At 52.4% G+C, this 10,170-nt stretch overlaps 2 protein-coding genes across 18 annotated transcripts in view; one reads left to right on the top strand and one right to left on the bottom strand.

The window, feature by feature from the left end:
* Window positions 1-440: 440 nt before the first annotated feature.
* TRMT10B (tRNA methyltransferase 10B) lies at window positions 441-5,155 on the top strand. 13 transcript variants are annotated; one of them, XR_010827485.1, is made up of 9 exons: window positions 441-599; window positions 686-794; window positions 905-1,017; window positions 1,616-1,768; window positions 2,407-2,485; window positions 3,189-3,271; window positions 3,355-3,422; window positions 3,727-3,784; window positions 4,423-4,502. XR_010827485.1 is itself a non-coding variant. In XM_066987915.1 (9 exons), the coding sequence occupies exons 1-9, from the start codon at window positions 477-479 to the stop codon at window positions 4,737-4,739; spliced, it is 828 nt and encodes a 275-aa protein (XP_066844016.1). In that variant the 5' UTR covers window positions 441-476; the 3' UTR covers window positions 4,740-5,155. The 13 variants fall into 13 exon arrangements, 11 of the variants coding, with proteins under 11 accessions (XP_066844016.1, XP_066844017.1, XP_066844012.1 ...); XR_010827486.1 differs by lacking the exon at window positions 4,423-4,502 and adding an exon at window positions 4,350-4,367; XM_066987915.1 differs by lacking the exon at window positions 3,189-3,271 and adding an exon at window positions 4,689-5,155 and having other exon boundaries at window positions 4,452-4,525.
* The window catches only part of FRMPD1 (FERM and PDZ domain containing 1), a 60,257-nt gene continuing 52,621 nt past the window's right edge, over window positions 2,535-10,170 (bottom strand). For 4 of the 5 annotated variants that reach the window (XM_013202059.3, XM_013202058.3, XM_066987897.1 and 1 more), the window contains one exon: window positions 2,535-9,523. In XM_013202059.3, the coding sequence (XP_013057513.3) occupies window positions 7,191-9,523 (2,333 nt within the window). In that variant the 3' untranslated portion in view covers window positions 2,535-7,190. The remainder of the gene's footprint in view (window positions 9,524-10,170) is intronic. The other variant, XM_066987898.1, reaches the window with a different exon arrangement.

Below are 10,170 nucleotides of genomic sequence, written 5' to 3'. Positions count from 1 at the left end.
CAGGGCGCCTGTGCACGGCAGGCAGTTGTTCTGGAAGGCAGCGCAGACAGGCTGCTTTGCGGGGTGCCCGTGCCCAGGGCAGGTGCCGGTAGGCACGCAGGTGCCCCGCTGAGAGACCGGGCCGCCGCCCCCCCCGCCCACGGTGACGGGCTCCGAGGTGAAGCCAGAGTCAGTCAGAGGGCCCGGGACCTCAGCCAGGCCGGGGGGGTTCAGGCAAGGCGCGGAGCCCCTGCGTGAAAGCAGCTCCCGAGGCACCGGGCAGGCCGCGGCCGAGCCTTCCTGCGGCTGTCCCTGCGCAGCAACGCCTCCCTGCCGGTCCCCGGCCCGCAGCGCGGAACGAGAAGCGGCCACGGCTCGGCGCCGGGCCCCGGGGTACCGCCCGCCCGCTGGCCGCTGCCCTCCGCTCCGCCCTGGGCCCGCCCCCCTCCGCCCGCCGCGGGCAGCCCCGGAGCGGAGCGCAGCGGAACGCGGCGCCGATGGAGGGCGGCAGCGCGGCGGGGGAGGCGGCGGCGCTCCGCGAGGCCCTCCGCCTGCTGCGGATCGAGCCGTCGGCCGCGGGCCCGAGCGCGGCGCGGGCGGGCGGAGCGGAGCCGTGCTCGGTGGGTGCCGGGGCCGGGGCCGGGGCCGGGTCGGCGCCGGGTCGGTCGCGGGCCCTGAGCCGTGTCGCCGCCCTCCCGCCCCGCAGAGGAATGTCCTGCGGAAGCGGAGGCGCTGGGAGCGGGTGCTGGCGGCGCGGAGGAGGCGGCGGCGGCAGGAGAGGGAGCGGAGCCGGGCGCGGCGGGCCGGGGGCCGAGGTGAGGCGCGGAGCGGGGCCGGGCGCGGCTGGGGGTCGCTGCCCGCCCGGGGCGCAGGCGGGACGCGGGCGCGGCGAAGCCCCGCGACCTCTCTCGGCTCTGTCCCGCAGGGGCTGCCCGCCGGCACAGCAAGGCCCTGGCGGAGGAGCGGCTTCTGGAGGCCCGGGCGTCGGGGCCCCGGCTCTGCGTGGACCTCGGCATGGCCGACAGCATGACGCTGAAGGTACGGGGCCGCTGCCCGCTGCTGCCAGCCCGGCCTCTCCCCCGGGCCCTGAACCTCCTCAGCGCGCCGGGGACTCGTTCTGCTGCGGCCTCAACGCGGCCCGGCAGCCGCTGCCGCCACCCCTCAGTCCTGCGCTGCGTCTGCGGGAAGGATCCTGGCAGGAAGCGCTTCCAGGGGGGGCGCGGAGGGCGGCGGCAGCGGGCGGGGAGGCAGCTGGGCAGGTCGCCGATCTGTCCTGGCCCTGCTCAGAAGCCCTGAGGAGCCCACCAGCTCAGCTGGAGCTGGGGCTGATGAGGGTGCACACACCGAGGGGGATGTGGCAGCTCTCCTGAGCTGAATTTCTTGGGGGACGCAGGACCCTCCTGGTTTTGGCCATTTCTCCACCTCAGGGCCTGCCTCTGGCTGTTGCTCTCCAGCACAGGCTGCCTGGGCACTTGGCAGTCGGGTTTTCAGCGAGACCTGAAGGCAACAGAGCTGCGCTCCCTGCACCTTCCCTCAGCAGCCAGCCAGTGCCATGCATGGCAGACAGATCCATGGTGCTCCTGGCCCTGAGGTTTGCGGGTCGCTTGTTAATATGATGCTTGTTATCTCTTGGAAGGAAACAAGCCGCCTTGCCTCTCAGATCAGGAGACTCTACGGGGCCAACAGACAGGCCGAGAAGCCATTTTGGCTCTATCTGACGGAGTTTGTCGTGGGCTCGTTGATCTATGAAGAATGCTTTCGTATGAATGACGGCTTCTCCAATTACTTGGTAAGGGTTTCTGTCTACAGTGCTTTTGAGGCCTAGAAGGAACGCCTGTCCCATTCCAGTGGCTTGTTTTCCTGTCTAATGGCACCCTACAGCCATGCTGCTAGCCCTCCATGTTGACCCAAGACAGGCTGAGATGTGCTCAGATGAGAGCTGTGAGTGGTGTCGGCATGCAGGTCCGTGGTAGGCTGACCCGGCCTTCTGTACCAAGCTCAGTGGGACTTACGGATGGGACCCACGCATGCAGATTACGGTAGTGACATTGAGCTATGTGTTCTGTAGCACGCCTGGTGCCATGTGTTGTAATAGTGAGGGGAGAAAAACACATGAAATGGAGATTCCTGAATCTTTCAAGAATTAAAATCTCATTTGAAATTAGGAAATTGTTTATCTCTCGATCTCAAACCATGTCTAGAGATTTTGATGAGAATTTAATGGATCTTGAGGTACTCAATCAGTGCCCACGTAGAATTTTTTTTCAGTTAAAAAAAGAAAAACAAAACAAAACAAAAAACTTATTTGTAGGGCTCTTAACACCAAAAAGCAGTGGTATCAGTTTCAGTATGCTTCTTTCTGTCTGGGAGTGGGTGGCAGCTGAACTTAGGACTAATGGGCTTCTCTCACTGTGTTGCATTTTTCAGATGGATACTACTCAAGAAAGTTACCTGGACCTGTTTCCTTTAGATGCAATTGTTTATCTCACTCCTGACTCTGAGAATGGTAAATATTTTACTTGCTTTAGGCACAGGGAACCAAGGCATAGGATTGATTTTTTTTTTTTTAAGCTTTTATTTTAGGAATATTTCATGCATCGTATGATTCAATTCCAAGCATTCATTGTCTCAAGCTGCATGAGATATACAGTGTCCTTAGATCAGATGCTCAGTCTACTGCAATTTCAATCTGTTTGGCACGGGATGAGGTTCTGAAGCAGTGCTGCTTGTGATTTGCAGCAAACCTAACCTAAAACTCTGTGTAGACACCTGCAGTTTGTTATGCTACCAAGTAGAAAAGTAGAGATGCTGTGGCAGTTTTGGATGCAGTATAAACAGCATCTTTCTTTGAAATAACACAGTGGCTACAATATCCCCTTTATTGTTTAATTTGGTGCTGAGTTCATTTTCTCTTCTCCCTCTGTTTCTACCTGGCCCCATGTTCATGGGGACACAGATCCCTTTCCTGTTCCATGAAAGAAAGCAGTTCTGATAAAGAATCTGGTTAGGGTGTGTGTGTGTATTTGTTTGGTAGGTGACCCTGACAGTGGGAAGCTAACTGCAGAGCAGATTAGGATCACACTCACCACGTCAGCCATGCGCCAGAATAGAAGTTACGACAAGGAGCAAAGCATTGCTTATAGAGCTACATCTCTGGCAGTCTGTGCTTTCAGTCTACGTGTGCTCTCCCCTTTTCACACTGCCTGCAGGTTCAGGCAGACACTTCTGTCTTAGAAGCCTTGGCTTCCTGCACAGTCTGAGGGTGAAAGGTGACTGGCCACAGCTTTCTCATGTAAGTTGGGCCTTGCCTGGAGAATGGTGTAGCGCATGACTTTACTGTTTTAGGTGATAAGCGTGTACTTATCTTGTTTCTAGTCCTTGAAGATATTGATCCAAAAAAAGTGTACATCCTTGGAGGCCTGGTGGATGAAAGTATTCACAAGGTGGGTAGTAGCCTGTTGGAACCTGAAAGTCTGGTCTGCCCCACGTTCTACTGAGCAGACATCTAAGTGGCAGCACCCAGTGCTGCTGCTGCCCTAATTTGAGACATCACTATTGTGCCACCATCCGTTTTTCTCACAGAACTTCAAGGTTCTGCCTGGATCCAGCACCAGGCAGAGACCAGAACAGTCTGAGTGAAACAAACTCCAGTACAGTTTCCAGCTTCACAGCTGCTTGTACTCAAGATGATGTGCATGCTATATATGTTTGTGCACGTTGGGTACCTTGTTCTTGTTTCCCTTACAGAAGCTGACCCTGCGAAGGGCACAAGAGCAGTCCTTGCAGACAGCCCGCCTCCCAATTCGTGAGTACATGGTAAAAGCTGTAAACACCAAGAACTACCACTCAGAGACACTGGCAATTAATCAAGGTGAGGGGCTGGGCCATGTCCTGGCATGTGCCTGGGTGGGTAAAGTTAACAGGCTCTGAAAGAGCATTCAAAATGGAGGCATAGTACTGAGTGGTGGGGGAAACTGGTAGCAGACTTTTCTTTTGCTAGGCCTTGTCCCTAGTGTTTCAGCTTTAAAGGTCTCACACTCTTCTGTATCAGCCCATTCTCAGGGAGCAGGACTGAATAACTAGCTTTGCACAATTCAGTGTGCGGAGGCTGCCCTTGCTAGAACGCACTCAAGGTCCTAGGCAAGGGAGGACAGGCCTGTGTCAGCCTGAATCAAGGCAAGTTGCTTTGGCTGACAAAGCCTGCGCTTTTCCTAGTCAGAGCTTCCCTGTCATCATCAAAATAGGTATGTCACTTGCTCTCAGATAAGCTACCTTACACATTTGCTTGTAAGATTTGAAGTGAAAAGGAGCACAAGCCCTATGCTAACCTCCTCTAGCATCATCTGTTCTCAGTTCCTGATGTTTTGCAGCCAGTGGAATATGTAGCGTGGCTTGCCATGGATAACAGTGTCAGAGCATGGTACATCCCTCTGTTCCTAACAGTCTTTGATGTCTTGTCAACTTACTACAAGACCCGAAGTTGGCCAGATGCCTTGAAAGCTGGAGTTTCTTCTGGAAAAGGCTACGTGCTTCCAGATGCAGAGAAGTAAGTGGAGATACCTCAGCATGACAATGCACGAGAAAACTCTTTTATTTTCTGATGTTAAGGAGTTCTGCAGGGAAGAGCAGCAAACTTCAGATTTCAAGCAGAGGCACCAGCGTGAACGTGTGTAGAAAAAACAGCTCTGCTTAAATTTATTTGCATACAGACCTTGTCAAGAGTGACACATTCTGCCTCAGCAGTACAATGCTGGAAATGACTTTTCATCCTGAAATGAAAAACAAAAGCCAGTTGAGCCTTGGCATCAACGAAGAACTGACAGGAATTCAGTTTAACAAGCATCTGCAAACAAAAATGGAGAATCTGTGACTCTTAAGCCTGCAACTGTTCTAAGACAGGGAGGAGAGCTTAACAGTATTTCTTTCACCTTGATTAAATAGGAAGAGTTGCAGAGCACATTGTTGAGTAAAAGTCCTTCCTCCCAAGGAAAAGAACAGTGCTGTTCTAATTGGGGAACCCAGTATGGGAAGAGATTCTGCAATGAACAAAGTTCATAGGTACACCATGTGCTATTTTCTTCATACCTCTTGAAGACTTGGTGTGTTGCTGAAGCCTGTAGGTAATTCTGTGCATGCTGCTCACAACCTAAAATAAAATGTTTAAAGTTCCATTGCATCCTTACAGTTACTGCTGCGTTATCATTATCCGTCGTCCTGCACTAATGTGTGAAGTTCACTAACTCTGATGTTCCTCTTGAAAAGGTATCTGGGATTTGACTATGCACAGAGCAGAACCATGACGCATTTTATGTCCTGAGCAGAGAGCATTTTTGATGCACACAAGATAAAGTTACCAAAGTCATTGTTGCTTTAAAAACAAACAAGAACACCTACTGTCAATGACTGAAGCTGTTGATAGGCAGTAGTTGTTGATCCCCATATAGGCTGAATTTGTCTTTGCAGGTGCCTGTTGCTTTGTTGTATCCCATGGGCTCTTCCTGTTTGTAGTCACATTGCCCTACTCATCAGTTGTTAGTGCATAGTTAGGTGTCACTGCACCCTGCTAAAACAGCAAGTCTGCACTTTGGCTTAAGTATAAGAGATTTTAACTTGCTAATTCATCCCCTGAGATTGTTAGGCAGCAGCACACACACTAACTAAAACGACCTGCCAGTGATAATCACAAAATCCTGCTTCAGTGAATATTCAGCTATCCTCCCCAGTGGCTGAAGGCACTTTAGCCTCTGCAGCTAGGAAAGCAGATGGCCCTCGGGTAGCTTGCCGCCTGTAGGTGCACAGTGAGCGGCAGCACCTACAGTGGAGTCAATGTAGGGCTGCTAAAGGCTGCCAGATTCTTATGGGTGCTTTTCAGCATCTCCCTGGCTTGCAAGGTCCCTTAGGACTGCTAGAACATCCGTGTAGCACCCACCAGCCAGCACCCTCAGCTGCCTCCATCTCCTACACCAGGGTTCAGCTGCAAGGACTTGTCCTTTACTCCAGAATCATGGGACAGTCCTGACCACCCACTGCCTGGGCACATGAGATGGGGTGACCTTGCATGGAACAAGGCAGCTGAGGGTCTGCCGGCTCCCCTTTGCTGCCTTAGGCAGACCCCTCCATTCTGAGCACACTCATCTGCAGGGACTGTTGAAAGCACCACCCCTGCAAGCAAATTCCTAAGTCAGAAAATAGCGCTCAGAGACCTTTTCCTGCCTTCTTTATCACTGGAGAGCTGAGGATGTGCCTCCAGCAGTGGAAGGCACACTGTTTGACTAGACAACTTAGAAAACATTTACATGCTAACAGCTCATACGTAGCTAGGGATACCTAGTACATAATGCAAGACGAGCTATTGACAAGAAAGTTGGGAAAAGGGGCTTGCCTTCTCCAAGGGAGGCTGACATCATGGTTCATCTCCATGGCTGTCAAGTTGGTACTTCAGTCTTAGGACTTCCTTTTTCAGAAGACAGGGATTCTTAAATAGCTGTTATAGCACGGCGAGGGGGGCAAAGGGAAGAGGATGCTGCTTAGGGACTTTCTTTAGCATCAGCAAATGGAAACAGAAGATATGGCTGACATGCAGAAACCATGTCAGAAGGAGAGGATATGGTGTATCCCCAGCCTGGGAAAACCTCTATCACCTTTGCAAAAGCAGTTAAACAGCATATATATTTTTTCCCCCCTGAAGTGTTTTCTATCACAAGCTCAGCCACAGAGGCTGGACCAAGCAGCCTGGGTTTCTTTGTCAGAGCAGGGTGGGCTTTGATCTCACTCAACTTCACAGCCTGCTTGGTCATCTCTCTGCCTGGCGTGTTTGTAAGGACTGAGGAAAGGCAGACAAAAGGCTCTCTCCACAGGTGACAGAAGGCGGCTAGGCCACCACCCTGAGACTGGCCATCTGCAAAGCGTTCAGGAGGTGAGGGGTGAACCCCAGGCTAGATATATAAGTTACTGAAGCGCTCTATGAGTTTGCATATTACACAGTGCTTGTGTACACAGAATTACACAAAGCTTGGCTAGAGCGGGGCATGCCCTTCCCCATGGCCACCCCTGAACTGGGCAGTTGCCGATGTGCATGGACATGCCCTCCCATGACTATTTGCTGAGCTGGGGGGTCTAAACATCCTAGGCAGGAGAGCCTGGTAATGCACGGAGGGAACACATCTGAGCTCTTCTCCACTCACTGCATCCATCTGCCACCAACTGGCCTGTCAAAACAACGGGGGTACCCTGAACTGCTGCAGAAGGCAAAACATGGCAGCAGTAAGGGCTGTGTGCTGGCGAGTGAGGAGCTTGGTGCCCAGGTCTGGGCAGCCTTGCCTGTGAAGCTGCTGGTGAACAGCCTGCACAAACTGGTGATAGGTGCCTACCACATCCACGAGCGCGGCCCTGAGCTCCTGCTGCCTCTGCCTGCACAGCCGGCAGTGTGTCACCTGGAAGCAGGCCACTGCCAGCTGAACAAGGTGCCCAAATGTCACCCTCAAAGCATCCTGCAGTTCTTCAAGTGGCCGCTCTATTTTCAGAAGCTCCTTGCAACTGGACAGCAGGTCCTGGGAGGCTAAGCCAAGGGCACCCTTGCTCTCAGCACCCTGCTCAGCACATCGGTCTTGCAGGTGGGTTGCTTGGCTCCCTGAGAGGTTTCCCACAACCTCCCGGAGCTCTGTAGTGTAGGCTAGGAAGCAGGAGAAGTCTGCGGGGCTCATCTGTGCTTGGTCATTCAGCTGGCTGAGGGCTTGGACGTGAGGGTCCCACACAGCCTTGTCCCTAGCAGTGGTCACAGGGTAACTGTCCACAGAGGACCCAGGAAGACTGCGGTTGGTGGATGGTGGGGTAGTGAGGGGCTGCAGAAACAAGCTGCACATAGGAATGGTGGTTTCCTGCTCTCCTTCTTCATCAGGCCTGTGGAAGCAGCTGACATAGGATAGCTGACAGCTGCACTTGTCCATTCCAAATTGTGGTGGTGATGTCTTCATCATGGAAAATCCCCAAAATCTGGTCATGATGGGTCCAGAAAGCGCCTGCTCATCCTTCTTATGGTTAAAGCAGAGGAAGGAGTAATTTGAAGTCCTGTGGTCTCCAGCTCTTTTTTCCAATGAGCCCAAGGGAATTGGGCCTGAGGAGATGGAAAGCCCTTGAGAAGGAGTCAGGGGAGAGTCTTTCTCCACTTCTGTAACCTGTTCTCTGGGAGAAGTCCGAACAGACCAAGTCTGTTCGTGAGCAACATTTTCTGTGTGTTTTCTGGACTCCCCTTCATCCAGCCCATGTCTGCTTTTCAACTCTTTCTCAAAGGGTAGTGTAGCTGAGGACGTCTGCATCTCCTTTCTGACAACATCAACCTCTAGGCACCTACTGGTCCTCTGAGAGTCCAAAAGCTCTAGTGGGGCATCTATCCTCTTCTGAGATGGGCTGGGTGAAGTTAGGTCTGATCTCGCATCGAATGAGAGCCAGGAGAGGCGAGTTATAACCCCTGAGGTGCTGCTGCAATCTGTTAACAGCTGGGTTGCATCTGGAAAGCCCATGTGATTTTTACTGTGCACTTTCTGTAAGGCTTCCTTGTTTATTTCTTGTCTGTTTTTTGCCTGTGATGAGGCATGGTCACTCTTGTAGTCAGCACAGCTGTCAAGGTTAGCTTTTCCTTCTTCACAGGGAGCCAGGACAGGCTCCTCGCACGTAGCTTGCCTGCCAGCAGTAGGAAGCAGATCCTGGTCCCGTGCCACCCCATGGGGAATGGCCATGCTGGCACCACGGCACGGAGACGGCAGAGTACATTCATTAGCAGGGCAAGTCACCTCTTGGACCTGGAACAGAGGGACACTGCCAGCCTCATGCTTGGCTTCCATCTTCTCACCCTCCCCTCCCGGTGCTGCCTGGGCCAGCCAATCTCCGATGCTCACACAACTCTCATCACTTGGCCACCCGGTATTTACCTTCATTGTGGGACTTTCCTGGACAACTCTGCTTTGTTCCCTGGGAAGGTACATGGGCTCCTCCAGGAACAAGAAAGGTGGGTATACAGCACGTGCTGGACAAAGGTCATCCACAGGTATGGCAACATCTGCACTCTCCTCCCTGTGGTCACCCTGCAGGCGAACAGCTGAAATGGAAGAAACCACCAAATCAGTCACTGACTTTGTTTCCATGGTGTCAGGCTCCATTTCCATCATGTCAGAGGACGGGTTTGTGCTAGCAGTGTCTCTCTGGGCCTGGGTGGCAGCAGGAAGTCCCGATTCTGCATCCTCCTTGAAGTTCTCTGGGGAGGGTGGATCTGGGGGCTGAGCAAGCAGTGGTGGTGTGGGTGGCCAAGTGCAGTAGCTCTGCAGAGAGTCTGGTAAAGCCAGTGGGAAAGTGACCTGTGAGGTGTAATTGGTTTTCAGAAAAGATCTCCTCTTCCTCAGGCTCTTGGCATATGTCAGCTGCTTCTCCTTTCCATACTTCTCTCTTGCTGTCTGCCTTGTCGTTAGGTTTTCCCCCAGGCTGTAACACCTTGGTTTCTTCAGCATGCAGGAGTTGTCTGTACCTTCCCGGGACATCATCTTGTAGCCTGCTGGCAAAGAAAGAAGATGCAAGTCAGAAAATGGCCCCAGGCAGCAGGATACAGATACACCTACATAGTGGGCCAAAAAGCTTTTAACTCAAGTCCTGCAACTGCAGACATAAGGGTTTGGCAGCAGAGCCTGCTTCCTAAGTGCCAAAGGAAAGCCTCTCTTATTGTCACGCACCAACTTGGACTGAGCTACATCAAGAAAAATGTATATGGGCCTATGGCTACAAAAACTGAAGTAGAGGATTAGTTATGAAAGGAGCTGGAGAGTCTCTCCCCTCGCTTACTGAAGTCACTTGATCTGACTGCAGGTACAGCTATAATTCTCAAGTTAAATTTGCTGATAAAAGCAGCACGCTAGAGTATTACCTACAGGAGCAGATTTATTAACACTGAAGAGAAGCATCGGAAATTTCCAGCCCGGATATTTAGATCATAAGAACACACAGAGATGACAGTTTCGTGCCTGAACACTGTATTGTCACCATGCATGAACTCAAAAGCCAACACTGTTTTAACTACATAAAATGAATTCTTAAGTTCAGTCAGTGCTAGCAGAGCCGGTTAATTCAGAAAACAAGAATCCTCTCCTTTCTGAGAAAATACAATTACAGAGAGCTGTTGCTCAGCCGTAAGTCTACCCGCCCCAT

This window comes from Anser cygnoides, chromosome Z (assembly GCF_040182565.1).
Source record: "Anser cygnoides isolate HZ-2024a breed goose chromosome Z, Taihu_goose_T2T_genome, whole genome shotgun sequence".
Classification (NCBI taxonomy): Eukaryota; Metazoa; Chordata; class Aves; order Anseriformes; family Anatidae; genus Anser; species Anser cygnoides.
The sequence above is the reverse complement of the archived record's forward strand: the minus strand, read 5'-3'. Positions and strand labels throughout refer to the sequence as shown.